The sequence below is a fragment of the Ambystoma mexicanum genome, chromosome 2p (genome assembly GCF_040938575.1).
Source record: "Ambystoma mexicanum isolate Mex_15411 chromosome 2p, UKY_AmexF1_1, whole genome shotgun sequence".
Lineage (NCBI taxonomy): Eukaryota > Metazoa > Chordata > Amphibia > Caudata > Ambystomatidae > Ambystoma > Ambystoma mexicanum.
In genome coordinates this window covers 779,767,797-779,790,004 of record NC_090923.1, presented here as the reverse complement: position 1 = coordinate 779,790,004, position 22,208 = coordinate 779,767,797, and the positions used below count along the sequence as shown (strand labels likewise).

The window sequence follows — 22,208 nt, the reverse complement described above, 5'->3', positions numbered from 1 at the left end:
CAAAGTTCCTGTATCCAAAGGACCACAGGAAATATGTGGGAAGATGGATCTACTGCAGTCCAAGTGGACAGTGCACACTCATGACCCTATCCCGACACATAATATCTTCAACTTTGGGAATTGATTCTAATTACTAATGAATACCACTCTCAATTGCTTAATATGTTCTATTACATTGAATATAGGTTCAATTGTACTCATCACTTTGTACTTCTGTGTTTTTCTGTGATTCAATCAAGTATCCCAGTGATATATAACTGGCTTTTTGTCAATATTGTAATTGCTTTTCATTTATGTTCTTTCCTTGATGTACCAATTCTAATTTTCTTAGATTGTTTGAAAGCTCTCATACCCAATTGACAAATGGCAAATGAATGTTCGTTTTCTTGATTACACATGTCTTTCCACGTTGGTTTTTACTATATGTACTTAATTTTTTACGATATTAAACATTTGTTTTCTTTTTTACATCAATCTCTGTAAATATCTGTTTATTGTCTAGGAGTGTTCCAATATGTATTTTCGCATGCAAATTGATAACCATTAAGGTTATGTGGGTTTAGACCGGGTGTAATATTTCTAATTCATTTACACTTCACACTGGCTAACCCCTAAACATACCAGTACCTTTGTTCTGTTGAGATTATGGTACACGGATGAGCATTTGAAATCGGCCGGATACCTGAAGAGAGTCATAAAAATATGGTTCCCTAAGACTTCTTCAGACCAGGATGTTTAGGAATAGAAGACGATGTGAGAGTGGTCGATAAATTGCCCAGAGAGAGGAGTGTAGAGGAGGAGCCAAGTACCCCCACTATACCTGTCCTGCCTACATTACCTGAAAAGTATGAACAAAAGTATGTGATGTATACTACATCAATAAGAAAGCAAGAAGAAGAGCAATGGCTCTGTGCAGTAGCCATAAGAATACCTATGCCTAAGAGAATATGGGAAGTAAAGTACCCATTAAGGAATGCAATTCTTGATGAAACAAAGAAACTGAATGACCAAGATGAATGGTGACGTCATTCGAAACTGAATCGACTCCGTATAGAAGATAACCAGACCAAAGAGGCAGACGATTTATGAAGAACAAAGAAATACCAAGGATAAGAGACATCTTGGGATCAAGATGAAGAGACTTATGCCATAAGCATGAGGAAGATACTTAGTTAGTTTAAACGTGTACAGATGCAATGAAACGCAAGCAGCAAAGCAATCATGAAGCTAGCCAAATGCTTATAGTGAATAGATCGCAACAAGCAACATCATATCCATATACATATATACCTCATAGATACATATGGATTGAATAAAGAATGAATGTTTCCACTACGTATATTGCAGTCTTGAGCAATGAGGAGGGCCTCAATTCAGTGTCGCAGTAACAAAAGCAATTGAATTAAACAGAATATATTTCAGCTAAGGAGTTAAGGAGTTGGCTGTGCCAAAGGGAGCAAAGGTCTTATCAGAACTAGAATTGACTGACATTGGATACAATTAAAGTGAAAGAACAGAAGCTCCTGTTCAAGAAGGTCAAGTGAAAACAAAAGACATCAGAGGACTATTGGAGAATAAAATCAAATACACGAAAAGGTTCAAATCATGGTGTCCAGTCACGTGATGGAAGAATGTTGGATGCATGAGAAGATCACACCTACGCACGGAAGCCAGACAGTACGCATACTCCTTAAAAAATCCCAGGGAACAGTATAGACTCAAGGCCAGCTTCAAACACTAATTGACACTGAACCATTGAGGTGATGATGGAGTGTACTTTTAATTGGTGGGAAGCTGGTGTCAAGACAAGCTCACCCGCACCTGGTTGGTCAGTCTGCATGCTGCTCACGTAGGTGGAAAGTTACTTACGGGGTTATTTGCCAACCAATTGTAGAGGACCATGTAGTTGGGGGTCCTATAGTTTGTGTAGCCAATTGATGTCATACATTTTGTGATGTTCACAGTGGTCATTTTGAAGGGAGAGCTTAATTGCCCCACCTGATGTTAAATATTCAATCATTTCTCTTTGTTACTCTATACAGATATAACACCTATGCTTAGTTATTCACTTAGAACCAATCCCGTTTCCCAATAGGTTTTAGAAGTTTGCTACCTAGGATGATGTTGCTAATGACGCAAGTCAGCACGTCAACTATGACCAATTTTGGGTTTAAGGACCCAGCTTTTTAATGAAATGATTGAGAGTTGAGTATCGAGGGATTGCTGATGTTCGTTGTACTACCTGTTTTCGTTACTTGCATTAAAACAGACAAACATTTGCCAAGTTATTTGTGTCGTCTGAATTATTGATGTTTGATTAAAATCTGCATCCCCATCCATCTCCATGGTATTGCTACTCATCTTAAAGGGCTGGACGTCTCCAATTTAATGCCTTGAGCATTATATTACAGAATTGTGCCTGTTTCGCAGCAGTGCCCCACAGCTTGAAAGCATATTACAACAAAGGCAGGAGGGGAAATTGACTTGTGACTCACAACAGTCTCGTAAAAGCAAAGCAAAATGTACGAGAGAGATAAACTAGGACAGGACAGCAAGCTAGAATGCTACAGGACATTGGGAAAAATTGTAAACTTGCATATTACCTAATTTTATTAAAACCCCTGAAGGACAAGCAAACACTCAACTAGTACAGCGTGAGTGACTACAAGATAGAAATAGATTGGATATGACTTCGGAGAAGTCTAAAACACTTCTTCCTTTACTGTCCTACTTACAAAAACATTTGGGAGTCCTATTTCCCTACACTCTATGAGAATATGAAGGTCTTTGTGAGTAAAATAGGACAAGAACACTCTGCTTTATCCTTGGGCAATGGCCTGAATTTGCAGAGAAGAGCAAAATATTATAGGCATTCTACTTGCCGTTCCCAACGAATACTCTATATTACAGGTTAATAGGGAGAACCAAGGGGGAGGAGGGGTGGCAATTATTTTTAAAAATAGGCTTGACATCTGGAAATTGGAGGTGGATGGTCCTATAGGGTGTGAAACACTATGTTTAAGGTTAGGACGGACTCCTCCACAATGCTGAATATAATGTTGATTTACTGTCCCCCCACCACCATGCCAGACTTTGTCCAACACCTCAATATTCTGATCTTTGCCTAGTTTAAAAGCTCCTCCAAATGGATAATAATGGGCAATTTTAATCTGCGGCAAGCAGACACTGATGATGCAGCAGCGATGGAATTAGAAAAGTTTATGGCAAGTATGGGTTACCATATTAATGAACCCACTCATGTTAAGGGCATAATCCTGGACTGGGTGGCCTCATATCACGTGATGTTGAGCAAACCCAACATTGCTCTGTGTCCCTGGTCGGACCACTTTTTCATTGTGTTTGATGGGAGTCAAAAATCAAAAGTAGGGCAATGAAACAAAATTGGTGTGTCTCAAGAAATTTGAAATTTGAAGAGTCAGTCAAGGAGTGGATTCTGCACCTTACATGGAAAAACTCTCTCTAGTACCCTGCAAAATATATGACTAATGCTCTCCTGGATGCTCTAGAAAGTGAGACGAACACCTTGGCGCAGTTAAAATGCAGGAAGTTGAAGAGTCACATTAAAAATGCCTGTTTCTCAGAAGAACTTAAAGTCTTAAGAATATGGAAAAGGAAAGATTTCTACTATTGGATATCCTCCACACTGAAACACTGTAGAGTTTCGGGATAGAAAAAAAAAAAAGAAATGACCAAGAAAATGGCTGCCATGGAAAGGGAAAACAGAGTCCGTTTTCCCTTTCCATGGTTGCCATTGGGAGTGGATGCGCTGGGAACACAAGTGTTACCAGCGCGCCCGCTCCCGGAAAAAAAAAAGAAAAAAAAGAAGCAGAAGGTAAGTGGGGTTGGGAGGGAAGGGAAGAAAAGAAAAACGTACCTGCGTCCCCACTGGGGGACGATGGAAGCCTCCAGCCGTGTGGAGGCGCGGAGCGGGGATGGCCCGCTCCAAGTCTCCACACTGCTGGAGCCTGCTATTGTTCCACCGCGGGGACGCAGGAGCAAAAAGGTAGGCGGGGGTGAAGGCAGCCTCTCAGCCGCGGGGAGGCTCGGAGCGGGTATGGCCCCATTCGTGCCTCCTCAGTGGCTGAGGGGCTTCCACGCCCCCGCCGAAGACAAGGCGGCTGGAATCCTGGCCGAGAATCGAAGGATTCTCTGCCGGGTAAGGACCCGGCGAGAGCCAATCAGAATGCTTGTTGCATTCTGTTTGACTCTCGCCGGGTACTCATTTTACATAGATTGCAAGAACTTGCTAATTTCAGTGATCAAGCCATGTACTGGATGCAATCGTTTCTGGGAAACAGAACCATGAGGGTATGCAGTAACACAGCAGAGGCACAGCTAGTCCCTTTGAGATGTGGAGTCCACAGGGCGCTTGTGTACCACCAGTTTTATATAATAACTTTACTACACCATTATTCCAGATGCTTCGGGAAAAACAGATCTGCTTCTCAAATTACGTGGATGACACCCAATGCCTCATCCCTTTGACAGGCAACTACGAGGAAGATGCCAAATTGGTTAAAGTAATCTATGACCTCAGTCAGGATTGGATGGGTATGAGCGGGTTGGCTCTGAGCCATGACAAAACTGAATTGATGATCATGGGCTCCAGGCCTAGATTGAATAAGTTGAGTGGAGAACATAAAGGTTTCTGAATTGCAGATCATGAAATTCCCACGAAAGATAAGATAAAAACACTTGGAGTCTTATTTGATCAGACTTCTGCATGAAAGCACAAGTGAATATTCTGATTTCGTTCTCAGCATATTATATCAGAGTGATCTCACATATCCGCCCATTTGTTCCCCAAACGAGTGGGGAGACAGTAGCTTGAGCAATTATTGCATCTAAAATGTACTATTGCAGTAGCCTGCAGGTGGGTATTGGAAAGGGAGAAGTGGCTAAATTACAGGTAGTGCAAAACAGAATCATCAGTGCCATAACAGGGATGAGAAAATGTGACCATGTATCCAACATTCGGAGACACCTCCCTAGGATTGAGTTTTGGCTACTTACCATAACTTACAAATGTTTGGCTGTGCAATACCCAGCCTACATGGTCCATAGACTCAACAAAAAAAGGAAACTAGAACTCTCCAATTAAATGAGCAAAAATGTTTAGAAGTCCCCAGAGCCAACCTGGCTATGCATAAAAAGAGTGTTTTTTGGGTGACCGCACCCAGAAACTGGCATGCCATGCCATCTGAGCTCAGAAGCTGCAGGTCTCTGGACAGCTTTAAGAAAAAACTTAAAACACACTTATTTAGAAAACTATACTTGCAATAATACCAGCTCCCTCCAGGCATGTACACTTGTTTGTTTTTTGTCTATAACCACCAAATGGGGATCCTATTTCAAGGCACCCATGTGCCTCCAGAGAAGACAAAGTGCATAATGCAGTATGGATTTTTTGAAAAAAGGTGAAAACAAAAATGATCACTACTGTAGAGAATGTATCAAGTATGTATTCCATGCCTTTCATTTAGGGAATACCAGATTAGGTTGCAGTGGTTAATCAGCTGCACCATGTATTGTTTGAATGGCTTCTTACTTAATGTCAGTGATTTAGTTTAAGGGCAACTTATCCTAATCTTAAATGAAGCTAGAGAGGAAATATTCAACAGAAATGATGTTTAACTGAAATACCTCATTGTATACATGTTCCATTAATTTGTATCCCAAATAATTTAAAATGCTATAATGCTAAATGCCTTAGTGCCAACATGTGTTTCAATTCGTTGGATCTTCTTCAAGGCTTATTTCCATAGGATGTCTCCTGTTAGCTTGTTTGGTTCAATTCCTTTATCATTATGAATACTTTAGTTCTGTGCTCCACAATCCTTATGTCTTAGTACGTCTTCATATGATCAGGACGTTTGGAGGGGCGTGGCCTGCGCGCATGCTGTGAAGACAGGCTCCTGCAGAGCTCCGTCCGTGATCCTTCCATATGACAAGAATATCGTGGTAACGGGTCGGTAATCCAGGACCAGACAGAACGGAAGGGGAACCGCTTCCCGACATTCTCCCTGACTCCCGGCCCGAATCGGAGAAGCAAAGCCAGAAAACGGAAGCCCAAACTCGAGCCTCTGGGGTTCCGCAAGATGGCGGCGCCCGTTGCGCGCCAAGACTAGAGCTGCGACCAACATACTGCAGGGCGAGACGCATGCTGGTACCGAGGCCACCAGGGCTAACTGTTCTCGCTCCGGCTCCGCCTCTACCCTGGTGACTGCGTGGAAGTGCAGAGAAGTCTGGGATTCCACCCCCCCCCCCGGGCCTACGGAGCGATCGAGGTGGAAGCGGAGAAATCCGCCCCGAGCCGGGAAGAGTGCAGCCGGTGAGGAGAAGGGAGCGGACCCTGCCTGATAGACCTGTGTTTCCTCCATCGAAGCTCCCAGAAAAGGAGCGGACAATAAGCCCCTGGCAACGGAGGGCCGGGAAACACCGAACCCCGCAGGCAATCCAGCGACGACATAGATGGTGGACCCCTCCCGCCCCTCCAAATCCCAAATAAGCTTCTGAGAGACGCCATCTTGGATTCGAAACTCACGAGCCGAGAGCCTGCAGGCCGGCCCTAGGGAAGCTCCTTCCTAGACACAGTGGCAAAGGCGGGCCAAGACCCTGAAACCGGAGGGCAGCCGGGGCCTACGCCCGGCCGTATCGACGGTCCGAACAGCGACAGCACCCCACCCAAACTGCCCTTGATCCGAGAGAGGGGTGTTTGCGAAACATCAGTCAAAAAGAGGGGGGTACTAGGACGATCTACACAGTGCGCGGAAACGAACCCGCAGCCCCCCCCCCAAAAATGTCTCCCCCCAAGGGCAAGCTGAAACTGGTCACCATGGATTCCTTCACGACACTTAGACCCCAGAGACAGTCGCAACAAGACCCAGAACCTGTCGAGGAACTGCCCCAACAAGGAGAGGATTTCAGACATGCGCAAGTCCTCAAAGCAATAGCGGCCCTCCGCACATCACTCGAAGGACGACTGGAAGAGGTGAAATCGGACATTCATCTTATGCGTCAAGACGCCCGCAACCTAACGGAAAGGATCACAGTGGCAGAGACCACCCTCCAGGAAAACGTAGAGGACACCCGAGTCCTGAAGAGGACGGTCCAGGATCTGGAACAGAAAGTGATCAGGCTGGAGGCCTGCTCCGAAGAGGCCGAAGGGCGGGCCCGCCGAAACAATATCCGCATACTAGGGGTCCCTGAGGACTCGGAGGGCCCAGACCCGACAGACTTCATCGAAACGCTGTTGCTACAGGAAATTGGACCGGGTAACCTCTCCCAAGGGTTCTCTGTGGAAAGGGCCCACAGATCCCTCCAGAAACGTCCTCCACCCGGATCCCATCCACGCCCAATTATAGCTAAGATCTTAAATTTCCGAGATCGAGAAACCATATTGAGATACTCCAGAGAGGGAGGGGAGATAAAGAGGCATGATGCAACAATAGTTATATACCCCGACTATACCCCTGCAGTGCAACGAGCAAGGAACTCCTTTATCCCGATAAAAGCCCGCCTGAGGAATCTTAATTAAAAGTACATGCTGCTCTACCCATCACGCCTCAAGGTTCTCTATAATGGAAAAGCGATATTTCTAGAGACTCCGGCCGCGGCCAACATGTGGCTTGAACATAACAACCTGGCAGATGATGGAACAGGACCTTCAAAGTCGGACCGGGGCTGATTGGGAACCTGCCAGAAAGAGGAGGAAACGGGTACTCCCCACATAACGACCAACCCCAACCAAGCACCATCCAATGCAAGCCTTCAGTAAAGTAAGCTATACAAGTAAGCTAGATCGGACGAGAGCTCAAAGGACCAGACGAGTGAAGTTAGGCAACACAACCCATTGAAAACTGTGTGAGCAGCCTGCCCACACACAACCCGATCCGGAAGGCCAGGAGTGGCCTGGAAGGCTCGGGACCCCCTGAGCGTTGCAAGTTGGGAGAAACTGCTAGGGACTGTTCATCTTGTTTTGTTTGTTTTTCCCCATTCAAGGCAATGGGAGTTACTCAAGTTACTGAATCTCCTACGAGTGAAATGAGCGATGCTGGAGAAGGTGGACGGGAGGGGAGACGGCATGGACCAGGGGACGCCGCGGAAGTCACTGGTAGGTGCCGGACTGATTCATTGACAACTCGATTGATTCGACATGGCATCTAATACTAAAATAAAGATAATGACTTGGAATGTGAGGGGCCTGGGAACCTACTTATGCCGAAATAGAATCAAGTCTTACTTGAACAGGAAAAGAGTGCAGATAGCGCTGCTGCAGGAGACGCACTGCACGGCGGACTCCCTGGCTAGACTGGGAGAACACTGGGGGGGACAGGGCGTGGGCACTACCTACTCTAAATACGCAAGAGGTGTGTACACTTGGATCCATCCCCAACTCCCTTTCCACCTAACCTGGTCTGAGACAGACCCTGAGGGCAGGTTTGTAATTCTCTGGGGCCGCTTGGAACAGGATGAAATATGCATAGTGAACTCTTACCTCCCCAATACTAACATTCCAGCACACTTGAACTCCATGTATGCTATAATCGCACCTTACAGGCATGGTATTTTCTTATGGGGGGGGACTTTAATTGTGTCCATGATGCGAGCCTCGACAGGTCCCAGCCCCACCCGAAAGGGCCCTCAGCGGCAACCCCAGCCTTGTCCTTATTGTCAGATAGGTTGAACCTGGCTGACGTCTGGAGAGAGCGCCATCCTGATTCTCGGGGGTACTCATACTTCTCCTCCCCTCATGATCTTCACACGAGTTTGGACTACATCTTCGTAGACAAAGAACACCTGTCACAAATAGAAGAAGCGCAATATTTGGGAAGGACCATATCAGACCAATCACCGCTCTTAATAGATTGGAATCAAACTGGCCCCAGACCCCCTATCCTATGTGGAGAATGCCGATAGACGCCTTAAGTGATCCGGTGTTCAGATAGTTTTATTGAGAGGAATACGGGAAGCGTTGCCCGCCTGAGCACGATGTGTGACGCTCTCAAAGTAGTGGCGAGGGGGGAAATCATCGCGAAAGCAGGGGGCATCAGGAAACAATTGAGGGGTGAATTAGATCAGTCGGAACGACAGATTGAGCAGCTCGAATCCACCCCGGTGAATACTCACCAAAGAGAAGATAACCTTAAGGAACTTAGAGTTAAATGTTCCCGGGCTTGGGAAAGACTAGCCAAGTTCGATTATGCCACCAAAACAAACAGAACGCACAGGGAAGCCGATAGACCTAGCAGAATGCTGGCCTGGTTGTGTAGGAAAGAACACCCCAAGCACACGATTACCATGATACAGACTGAAGAAGGTAAGGTAGTACAGACACAGCAAGATATAAACGAAACCTTTAAGGGCTTCTACGAACACCTTTACTCTCACAGGGATCAGGTTCCCCGAGACCAAATCATAGACACCCTGGAGGAAATAGGGCTCCCCAAATTGACCCCTGAACAGGCTAAAGCCCTTGACGCAGATATCACAGCGGAGGATATAGCAGAGGCAATCAAGTCACTGACCAATGCTAAGACCCCCGGGAGTGACGGACTGCCCACTGAGTTTTATAAGGCATATGAGACCTCCCTAACACCCTTGTTACATGAAGTCTTCCAGGAGGCACATGAGAGAGGGATACTTCCTGACAGCATGAGGGAAACCTTGTTAATTCCAATCATTAAGCCAAATAAGCCCGCCGACAAATGTGACTCCTACCGCCCAATAGCCATGCTTAACTGCGAAGTGAAAATATTGACCACGGTATTAGCAGACAGACTGGCTAAAATTATAGGAGAAGTGGTACACGAGGATCAGTGTGGCTTCATACCAAGCCAGAACACGACCATGAACCTACGTAGAGTGCAACAGGTTATTGCCCAGACAGAGGCCAATACGGAGACATATGCGCTGCTGTCCCTGGATGCTATTAAGGCTTTCGATTCTATATGTTGGGAGTGGCTAGTGGAGGTTCTTCTGAGTTTCGGCTTTGGGCCAGGGTTCATTAGATGGATCAAGATACTTTATAACAGACCTACGGCCAGAGTAAAAACAGGGAAAAATATATCTGAAGCCTGGGACATACGCAGGGGCACTAGGCAGGGATGCCCGCTCTCCCCCATGCTTTACGTACTGGGACTGGAGCCCATTGCCATATACTTCTGAAAACAATTCTTTGATGCCGGGATACGGCTGGGGGATATTGACCATATTATTTCTCTTTACGCAGACAACGTACTATTGTACATCAGAGACCCACAAAATAACGTGCCCACGATGTTAGACATCCTAGACAACTTTGCAAGGTTCTCTGGTATACAATTTAGTAGGGCAAAGTCCTGCCTCTTCCCTCTGGCAGGCCTCAAGGGGAAAGACTTAGCAGAACTTCCTGCGGTAGGAATACACTGGGAGCTGACTTCATTTAAGTATTTAGGTATACACATAATGCATACCTCTACATTAATGCATGAACACAACACGAAGACTGCAATCCCAGCCTTGAGAAAATCCATGCAATTTTGGGCGAAACTCCCCCTATCCATGATGGGAAGAGCTGCCATAATTAAAATGATTGTCCTTCCCAGATTCTTGTACGGGTTCCAGAACATACATTTTTACATTAATGCGCCTTTTTTCCGCCTGCTAGAAAGGATAACCCGGGACTTCTTGTGGGGGTCAGGGAGACGCAAAATAGCATTATCCACCCTGATGCTACCGTACACCCAAGGGGGAATCCAACTCCCGAACTTCGAAAAGTACTACCTTGCAGCACAGCTTAGTTTTGTCAGTAAATGGCTACCAGATGAAGCCACATCCGAGACCCCCCTCCTGCAGACCCTAGTATCCCCGTTGCATATGAAAGAACTCATCTGGGCCCCCTCCCACCTAATGCGAAATGCCCCTTCCATGGCTATCCTGGGGCAAAAAGTATGGTGCAGGGCAGTAACCCTCGCCTGCTCTAAGCCCCACTACTCCCCGGACATACCACTACTCTCGGACCTATGTGGCTCCGTCGCAGATTTGCACCACCTCAGGCACTGGGAAAGGAACGGGATATACTCATGGGGGGACCTGTTTGCGGATGGGGCCTTTAAAGACTTTGAAACACTTCAGGAAGTAGATGGAGTCCATACGGGCCAGTTCCTGTGGTATCAGAAGATAAGAACCACAGCAATAACCAAATGGTCGTCATGGCCGGAAGAACCAGAACCAAACCCCCTGATCACACTACTTTATGCTCTGGGCGAGGGCTGGAAGCCGGTGTCCCAGATCTATGCCCACCTGAGCAACGTCCCCAACCCACGGGGTTCCGCTTTGAGAGACAAATGGGAAGCAGACATGGGCCGGGAACTGTCAGATGGAGAATGGGAAAGGGCCTTGACATTCCCCAAGTCTGTCTCCAGGAACCACAGATTCAGACAAATAAAACTCAACCTGCTACACCGAACATACCTAACTCATGGTGTGGACAGAGCAATGCAGACTTGATCCACGTGTTCTGGAAGTGCATTAGGACACAATCCCTGTGGACCGCCATACAGCAGACAAGCGACAATCTGGGGGTGACTAGATACAAATGGACCCCGGAAGAATGCCTGCTCGGCACATACACCAGACTGGCCAAACTCAAGCACCTCACCAGATTAATGGACATTATGTGTATACTGGCAAAGAGGACCATGGCAATGTCTTGGACGAAAACGACTGGGCCCCAACAGAAAAGCTGGCACTCTGAACTGAAACGCTGGGTAAGAGCAGAAACAACGGCTTGGGAGGACAGTGTGGCCAGATCCACAGATGACTCTAGTAAGACCCTTGAGGTCTGGAAAGAACTCACCGACTCCCTGTTTTACCCCTCAGATGACAAGCCCCCATGAACTGGTATGAACCCACTGAAACAGAACCATGAACTGAATTGACAAGACCTGTGACCACCACGCTGTCACCCCACAGGGCTTTCACAGGCATGGGCCCCCTCCTTTTTCCCCCCCTCCAGACCATCAGGATCCCCCCCCCCTGCTCCACCAAGCAACTTCACCTTAATAGCAAACACTGGGAGATAGTTGAATGTTGTAATGTTAATGTGTTAAATGTTAAAAGTTTTATTCTGAAATGCTCATTATCCTACAAATGCGGACACGCCTGGTGTCCTGTAAATGTACTAAATATCAAATGCCAATAAACAAATTTGAAAATAAATAAATGATCAGGACTTTTGGATATTTATTTTAAGTTAGTGTTCACTAGGTTTCATTTTCTTGCTGCTTCTCAGCTTAAATTATGTGTCTCCTTGCCTTTCAATCCATTTTCTTAGGAGCAATAAAATCGATCTAAACACGTGTTGGCACAAGGCAATTGGAATTAAGGTAATTAATATTGGTCTATGATACACAGTTTGGAATAAGTACAATTGCTGTACCTGTGAAATTAAAACAATGTTAAGAACGAGGCCAATAACTCCATATATTAAATATGTGGAATTGAAAGAATTGTACAGTATTCGGGTGCCATTATGTATTATAAATTAGGTATTTCATTTAAAACTGTGTTCTTTGACAATATTTGCTTAAGTTGTTATGCCAATTAAGTACCTTTTATTGCACTGTATTGCACCCCTGTTGTTTGATACAAAATATGGCTTCTGCTTAAGCCCTAAAATAGACAAACACTTAAAGTCACCTCTTCTCTGATTCTCTGTTAGGGATTTTTAAAGGTCTCTTACTTCTTTGGTTGGTGGCAGGATTTCAGAGATGGGTGGTCCACGGTTCTGTTGAGATCTCTTTTGGGCATTGCAGATGTGGGTCATCGCACCAATTTGTCAGTGTTAGGCTACACTCAGTGATTTCAGTTAGCAGCATGTAACTGCACACTCATGACCCCCACAGATCCTTCTCTCACATATTTCGTTACTGGGGGGGGGGGAGGTTTCCTGAAGACCTGTGCAAGCATCCTTGTTCTACATGCTCCCATGTAAATCTCCCGGTGACCAGTCCCTCAGAAATTTCAAGGAACTAAGGAGTCAAATGCACTATGACAAGAGTACATGACCTATAACCTGATCTAACTGAACTAGTCATGTACATTATGAAACAATGAATGAGTATAATATCAGGGACTAAAGCAAATGCATTTAATTAACTTTGTAGGTCATTATGAGTTTGGGCATAATTCAGCTGTAACTATGTGACATTGCTTCCAAACTTGATTACAATTACCATCACTCATGGTGGGATGGTACTGTTAATCCATTTTTGGAGTCCATATTACTCTATTAGCAATTTGGTGTAATTACACACAGCAGTAATTCTGTTGCAATCATTCTAACAATTTCTGGTGCTAAAATTGATAATTTACCACCAATTTATGCTAAAACGTACAGTACAGTACTGCAGTCATTTGGTGGGAAAATGGTAGTAACACAATTAACACCACATTACCACTGTTTTTACCACTCCACTGTACTCATAATGAGGCACATTGAATTTCCCAAGAAATACTTCCCCCCCCATCCATAACCTCTCCCTAATCCTCTTCCTCCCTTCTGCTGCCTCATTTTGTCTTGTGATAATAAGAAATATATGTGAGAACCAATTTGAAATGCACATGTCATTGTGGTTTCAGTGGTTACGCGAGGTTGTGTGCGGCAACTCTTATCACTTACCTGACAAGCTCCCTTAGCTTCATGCTTATCTCTGGGCTGATGCATTTATGCATTGCAGGGACAGCAGGTATAGCAGGTGCAAACGTGATTAAGTTCACAAGGTTAAGGCACAAACCATAAATATAAGGGTGCCTCCAGGCCAGGGTTTTTTAAATGGGAATAATGGCAGGGAGAGGGGTACACACTGCACATAAACATCTACAGTTTAATTGTTTCATTGAGTACTATCTTACGCACAGCCATCACCGCTTTATTTTATATAATCAGGGCTAATTGACACTCTCACCCTGGGCAGACATGATTCACTGTTGTGAAAAGAAACAGACATCTGGCAAGTTGCCAAAGATGGAACCAGGCCCTCTGCAGGAAGTTAATATCTCAATATCAGTGGGCATCCTCTCCCCACAGCCATCCCAAACCAAACCAATATTGAAACCGGGAGATGAAAGAGAGATGCCTTTGTTTTCATGTATTAAGCTTTAAATAAAGAAATGCTATTTTTTTTACAAAAGAAAAACAATAAAACTCAATGAAATATCATTCTCATTAGCTTCACCAAAAGGGCAACAATATGTGTGACACTGAAATGTGAACACAAAAGGCTTCATTCCCATGCTTCACAATGAAGATTGCCCAAGTGCACAGCGCAGGAAGTCTTGATTCTATTAAAGACACAGAGGCAAGCATTATGCTTAATCTTCTTTAATACTGCTTAACAAAAGCTTTTTAAATCTTACTTTAATTATTTTTTTTATTTTTTTACACTTGAAAGTGCCCAACTGACACAAAAAACAAAACTTCAACTAGGTAAACATAAAGAAACCAGAGGAGTGAAGCAACTACGTCCCCATGATCCCCAGTAGGCTAGTAGTCCTCAGCCTTAGCCCTATCCTCCAATGAGGGGCCCTCTGTGTGGATACGTTCCTGTAACACTAGGTGCCTTCCTCTTCTTTCGCTCTTGAGCTGCTTACTCCTGAAATAGTCTAAGTAACAGTCTATAAGAAACTTGATCCGTCTTCACTAATCTGCCTTGTTTGGCACACTCTCTGCTGATATGGTAGATACTCATTCTAGAGAGTTCTTTTGGTCTTCTCCTAGCGATAAAAGAGAGATTGAGATCATTAGGGGGGGAATTTGCTGCTTCCGTTATTATCATACAGAAACAAATAAACAGTACAATTCACTCCCCCGTGCATAGCATCACTCGTCTCCCCAGCTGAATTCATAATGGGTGGGATAATGCTTGCCTCCATGTCTTTAATAGAATCAAGACTTCCTGCGCTGTGGCTTGGGCAATCTTCATTCTTTGACAAGACCAGAGGCAAGCATGTTGCTTGTTCAAAGCTTTGCACTACTGCTGATGCAATATTAGAGACTGGCTTGAAATAGAAAGTTCTGAAAACTGAGTCACTAGACCAGTCTGCCACTTTCATGATCTCCTGCAGTGGAACTCCAGATACAAAAGCTCCAGAAGCCATAGCTCCTCTGTCCGAGTGGGCTCCAAAGACAGAAATATCTATTCCTGCTAGCTCCATCACCTCCTTCACCCATCATGCAATAGTTGCTGGAGCAACTGCTCTATGAGGCTTCCTGCGTGCTATTAATAGCTGAGTTACATTCTGTGGCCTTATCGCTGCCGTCACTGCTTCATAGGACTTAAACCACTGAGCTACGCAGAGCTTGTTTTTACCAGGGAAGTATGGGTATGTAATGACATTAGAATTGGTCTTAGTACGCTGCGCGATGTTAAACGCTATGCCTTCGTGATAAAAGTTCTTTCTGTTGATCTCCAAGGCCTTAACATCTGATACCCTTCTACATGATACTAGACAGAGTAATGTAGCTAGCTTCCTGGACAACTGTTTTCCTGACAAGAGATTGTTTCTGGGCCATTGCTCAAACAACTGAAGTATCTTGTTAACATCCCAAAGTGCTGAGTACTTAGGTAGTGGGGGCTTGCTCACTTTGACTCCTTTAAGAAGCCTAGCTACTGCAGGGTGTTCTCCTACTGGAGCCCCATCTACCAGGTTGTGCCTGGGGAGATGGCAGACCTATATACTCTCACTGTTCTAAAGGCTTTCCCTCAAGTCGTCAGAGATGCTAGGAAATTTATGACGTGAACTACAGGAGCTGAAATGGGAGAAATACTCTGCCCCCTGCACCATAACTCACAGGTCTGCCGGAATGTGGATGGAGCCAATGATACTCCTCCGAAAGCCCTGGCAAGCACTATCTGCACCTGTTATTCTGCAGGCTACGAGTCTAGGAGGGTGAGCGTCTGCTCCTGAATAAGGGGATGGGTCAATCAGGAGATCCGCTATGCGAGAGATCCTCTGGGGGAAATCCGTGGAACATTCCATCAGAACAGGAAACCAGGCTTGCGATTTCCATTCTGGTGTCACAATGACCAGCTCCGCATTGTCTCTGCACACCTTCGCTAGTGCCCTCTCCAGCATCGCGAAGTGGGGAAAGGCATAATGGGTGTGGTCTTTCCAGCAGTGAAGGAACGCATCTGTTCCCGCTGCCTCGGGATCCAGTCTCCAGCTAAAATATCTTGGTAATTCGGTATTCAGTCTCAAAGCAAAGAGATCTGTATGTAAGGGACCCCATATCTGCTGTAGCTTGTCAAATGCTGACTCATGCAGTCTCCAGTCACTTGAATCTCTTAGGTACCTGGAGTTCCAGTCCGCCATCGTATTCTTCCCCCCGGAAGATACTTCGCTCTGACCGAAATCTCCCTCTCTAGGCAGGAGTGCCAGAAATTCTTGGCTAGCACTGCTAGCATCTTGGACTTCGTACCCCCCAGCTTGTTCATATACCTTACAGCTAAAATGTTGTCCATCCAAAAGAGGTTGCAACACAGAGCTCGGTCTTTGGTGAAGGATTTGACTGCGAAGGACCCCGCTAGGAGTTCTAGGCAGTTGATGTGAAACTCTAGCTCTTCCTGAGACCATTTTCCTCCTATTTCTGCGTGTCCGCACCTGGCCTGAGTTCTGTCTTGCTGTTCTCGTCTAGAGGTACCTGGTGGTGGTATCTCCATCCCTTCTGTTAATATCTGATCTTGAGCCTCTGTAGGGCACGATAATGTAATGGAGCCGGAAATAATGCCTAAATAGAGGCTGCTAGGAGTCCAACTATCCTGGCTAGATTCCGAAGCGATATAACCGGTCTCTTCAGAGTTGCTCTCAGATCCTTTTTTATGGATCTTATCTTGGGTTTTGGTAGTTCCAGAGTGGCTTTCCTCGTATCTATCGTGAAGCCTAGAAAATCTATTTTCTTGCATGGCAGTAGAGCTGACTTCTATGCATTGATCAGAAAAACCTAGGCCTGTCATCACAGAAGCTGCCCAGTGTACTTGCCTCAGCAACCTCTCCCTGTCCTCCGCCATCAACAGAATGTTGTCTAGATAGATGATCATTTGAATGCCCTGATCTCTCAAGGCTGATGCAAGGGGCCTCAGGAGCTTGGTGGAGGCCCATGGCACTGAGGCGAGTCTCAACGGCAGGGTCGTGAAGTGCCATATCTGTTCTCTCCACTTGAACTGCAAGAACTGGCAGTACTGCGGTGGTATAGGCACTGTCAGGTATGCGTCCTTTAGATCTAGACGCGCTAACCAATTGTTCTTCCTGAGCAGATCCGCTAACAGATGTATTCCTTCCATCTTGAAGTGTCTGTAAAGTAACCAGCTGTTCAGATCATTCAAGTTTATGACTGGTCGGACTTTGCCTTTACAGTGGACGAGAAACATGTTGCTCACGAAACCCATTGAGTGTGTTTGCGCTCTCTCTATGGCTTGCTTGTGAGCTACCGCCTTAATCTCTGTGTCTAATAATATGGCCTCCGATTGCGAGCTGTGAATGCACGGTGGGGGGCTCTGCTTTATGGGAGTCTACAAGAACTCTAAATGATAACTATGCACAGTCTGATAAACCCATGCGTCTTTTGAAAGCATGCGCCAATTGTGTATGAAGGACAAGGTCCTCCCTCCTACAGGGGGATATGTCGCTTTGCGCTCTCTCACCTGTGTTGTTGTTCTGGTGTCGGTAGAACTCCCGGCCTCTGAATCCTCTACTTCTATTCGGGAAGAAAGCGTCTTGCTGTTGCGATTCCCAGTATTGGGCTGTCGGACCTTCGGGTCTTCTGTTGGAATCGAAACAGCTGGTCGATCGGCCTCTATGTCCGCTGGCTCCGGAAACAAACACGTCCTGGAAAAACTTCCCTTATTGAAGCTTGGGCTTTTTCAAGGGCTGTGTAAGTTTCCACGAACATATTCATTTCCTTAACAAAGGTGTCTCAGAAGAGCAGACCTTGAGCCCCTTCTCCCACTTCATAAGAGGCCAGATCTCCTAATTTGCTGTCTATTTTCAACAGCATCGATCTTCTTCTCTCGGCTGAGATAGCAGTGTTTGCATTTCCAAGTAGGCACACAGCCCGTTGAGCCCAGGTAGCTAGGATAAATGGATCCACGGGTTCACCTGTGTCCTTGGACCTTTCAGCTAGGTCCATGATATTCGCTATGGGCCCTGTGAGGTCAAGTACCTAATCCTGACAAGACCACCAAGCACGGTCCATTGCCTTTCTGGTGTCTTTCCCAGCTTTAGTAACAAAGGTAAGCATGTCTGTATCTAGCTGCGGGGTATCTGCCACCTTACCACTAGGCTCTGGTCTGGGACATTGCGCCCTGAGCTGAAATCTGGTCTCCTTTTCTAAAGGCTTTCTGATCTTCTGAGCCATATATGTGGCTACTCTTGTAGATGAGGACCACTCTGTGGATCTAGGGTGTCTGATTGTATCTGTTTCAAACATATCCGAAATGTCTTCTTCTTCTGGGGTACTCTCTACTATGCTGGCTTTCTTGATGCAGGTCGATTTTTCTTGAGTTCTTATGCTCTCTCTACTGAGGCTTCTGTCGTCCTCTTCTTGATCCTCCTCCTGTTCTACCTCCTCGGAGGATGATAGAGCGTCCCCTATGTTTTTCGCCCCTGGGGTAGGGGGTATGAGTCTAGGCACTGCTGATTTCGTGGGAAACGCGTCTTTAAGCCTGTTAAAGGCATCAGCTGCTTCCTGGGGCTTTTCTTTCTTCCCCATATCAGAGAGGAGTGCTTTCTCTTCCATGCGACTTTACACGCCCTAAAGGTGTCTTCCAGAGACATGTTAGTGGAGGTCCCCTCACCTGGGTCATCTCGTAAGCCAGCTCTCGTGCCGAACATGTTCTCTAGGACCTGCAGCATGTCCTGGATTGATTGTACTGCCTGAGCCACGGCTCTTACCAGGGAATCTACTAGCACTCTTTTAAAACTGAGTGAGAGATCCAATTCTTCCTCCTGCAGCTCCTGCTCCTCGCTGTATTCCTCCCAATATTCTTCTCCCTTGTCACTACCCATGATTCAGTGTGTAGAATACAGGGGCAAAAAATGGGTTCACTGTAGACCCACAGGACTGTTAGGTCACCTGTATGCAGCTGTAGAAGCTTTATGGAGCGTATCAGAATCGTATTGTATTTTCCGTTTTTCTTTTTTTTTTTTATTCTTTTCAGCCTTGATAGACTGTGCCTCTGATAACTAGCTGAAACGCTATAGTGCCTTTCTTGGTCGGCATAGCCTACAAATAGTGGAGCCCTGCAGAAAGAGTCTCTGGTGCTCGCGGAGACCATTATTAACTGAAAACTTCCCACTGCGCATTCGCAAGCATACGCAGGCTGTCAGCGACGTGCGCCAGAGCCCCAGTCAGGCAACGGAAACTCCGGAGCTGACTGGAGCTTAAACTTCTAATTTCATTCAGAAATCTGTGCCTTGTTGCTAGTGAGAACGCTAGCGGGCAGTATATTTCAATTTTACTACAAAAACAGCACCGATATTTGAAGGAAATTTGCACGCTACAAAGATTCTCACCTTAGCAGGTCTAGGCATTCGCTCCGCATTTAAGCAAACATATACATTAAATACTCGTTCATAAATTATGCTATATTAAAGCGTTCATATATGCTCACAAACGCTTGTATTCTCATAAATAATAATAGCATTCGGAACAGAATATGAAAATGGGTACTTAGCTGATGACAGCAGCAAAAAAGAAGAGGAAGGCACCTAGTGTTACCGGAACTTATTCATACAGAAGGCCCCTCATTGGAGGATAGGACTAAGGCTGAGGACTACTAGCCTACTGGGGATCATGGGAGACGTATTTGCTTCACCCCTCTGGTTTCTTCATGTTTACCTGGTTGAAGTTTTGTTTTTTGTGTCAGTTGGGCACTTTCAACTGTAAAAAAACTTACAAAAAATAATGAAATAAAGATTTAAAAAGCTGTTGTTAAGCAGCGTTAAAGAAGATTAAGCATAATGCTTGCCTCCGGTCTTGTCATAGAATCACTGATACACCTAGATTGGCGATAACACATCATCAAATGTCACATTGCCTACAGTATTGTTTTGCTTTATTTGTCAATGGGAAATCAACAGCAAGAAAATAAAAATTTAATGCTGTATATAATTCACACAGATCAGTACCTATATAAAAAAAAACGACATGCCACAGCATTTATAAAACGTGTGAATGTGGTTCAAAGCCACAAATACAAAACAACAGGGTTACATTTTCAGTTAGACCCCTTTGCTTTTTTAGATGGCAACCAGCCCATTGCAAACTTATTTGCATACGATATGAAGGTGAAATTACCAAAGATAGTATTGGTCTACAAATCACTGACCAAACATGTTTTATTTGTTGCACATATTTAATTACAAAGTTAATGGTGTTGGTTCTTCATACTTACGTGTTATTTGAGGATATTTCATCAATATTAGGAATCCATATCTCAGGGTGGTGCTCACAGTTTCTGTCCCACCAAACAAAAGATTCTGGATAGACATTAGCATGGACATGTCATTAAAGTAAGGTAATGGTTTGTTCTTTTCCTGGAAAGATTAAAGATGTACGGATTAATAACCAGGCTGGCAGAATATGGTTCTGATCTGTGAAATGAATTGTTTGAAACAGAAGCATCCCAAACTACTAAGTAGGTGTGCCCTGTTGCTATTCTGGCATGTCATACTTTGGAATTAGAAGCCCTTGTTTAAAGAACTCCTGGTGATACAAAGGTTTTCTTCCATGATTACGTCTCAGTATATTAAGACGTTGGGTTCCTGAGGAGGAGAAATTAATGCTAAAGACAAGGGTAAGTACACTTTCCCCAAGTGAATGTCTGCTTTTGTGTCTTTCTACATCAAATATGCATTTCCTGCCCCAGATTTTAAGTTATCCCTTTGAAATATTGCCATAGGTTCCCACATGCTCCGTGGTCATTTGTACATCTTGGTTGGCAGTTTTGAGCTCCCCTTTGCTTTGAGAGATTTTTTTTTATTTTCACTTGGATTTGCACTGTTTAATTTGAACAGATTGGGAAGGGTTGTCCCTTTTGAAGTGACTCTCGGATTCCTTCCATGCATTGTGTAATATTGTTTAAGAGGCCCAAGCATCATTATGTGGCAGCATGCAAGCAAATGGATGCATTTTTTGAAACTGCAAAACAATTGGCTGCACATTTGATTTCGATGTATTGTCTCTCAGCTGATCTTTTCCATTCAATATCAGCATGTAAAATGAAAATATTATCTGAAGTCGAAGCAAATCCTAGAAGAATGTTCTGGCATAAAATCTCTTCTAGTGAAATGATAATGCTATATGCAATAGGCCTCACAATCTCAAATCCCCACGCTTGCCCCTTTGTTTATTTTTAATGTGTTTATCGCCTGCTGGATACAATGTACTAAAGTCTCCATAGGAATCGAAGTGCCATAATCTTAGACTAAGCAAGGGCTCTGGTTAGAAATGTTTTTAATTCTGAAGGTCTGATTTTTTTTACTGACTTCAAGGTTAGGCAGCGAGTGAGGTTATTCTCAGTTTAAAATTATGTTCCTCTCAGTCAAGAAACATTTTGATTCAGATGTTTATAACTATTAAGAGGGCTTTTGTGCAGAACATACTTTAAGTGCTTAATGAGGCTGACTTCAGCCGGGTGCATCTGAAAATGTATCTCTGCAGGGTAAGGCTTTGGTTTGGGCGAAATGGCTGAAATTTGCTCTACAGAGAAAATGGCGAGTTCTGGCCCAAACTGTCTGCTTTTCTAATTTTGCCATTGTTCCTTTCAGGCATTTATCCACCAAAATGTAGTATTTTATGACCAGTTGGATGTGGATGTCTGCAAAAAATGTAGGCCCCCTAAATTAGCTTACATTTTGTTGCAAAATTGCCCAACACTTCGATCAGAAAAAAAATCTGCTCTGCGAATAACAGATTAATTACTCTTTCTTGTTTTGCTGATGGTAATTTCACCCTCTCTTAGGATCATTCCTGTGCTGGTAGATATGGACTTTGGTTAATGTCGGAGATGCCAAATAGAGTGACTGTAAAGGGTTTTGAAAGTGATAGGTGCGTTATCAGAGACACTGAGGAACAATCTCTTTGGAGTAGTCACCGAGTCTAGCTGCATGATGTCCTGCTTATGGCTACGGTTCCCCTTGGTGTG

General features: G+C 44.8%; 1 protein-coding gene across 4 annotated transcripts in view; it reads right to left on the bottom strand.

Moving 5' to 3' along the window:
- LOC138566786 (cytochrome P450 2F2-like) overlaps positions 1–22,208 on the bottom strand; it is a 376,524-nt gene that overhangs the window by 168,403 nt on the left and 185,913 nt on the right. For all 4 annotated transcript variants that reach the window (XM_069644438.1, XM_069644439.1, XM_069644436.1 and 1 more), the window contains one exon: positions 20,457–20,598. In XM_069644438.1, coding sequence (XP_069500539.1) covers positions 20,457–20,598 — 142 coding nt within the window. The remainder of the gene's footprint in view (positions 1–20,456; positions 20,599–22,208) is intronic.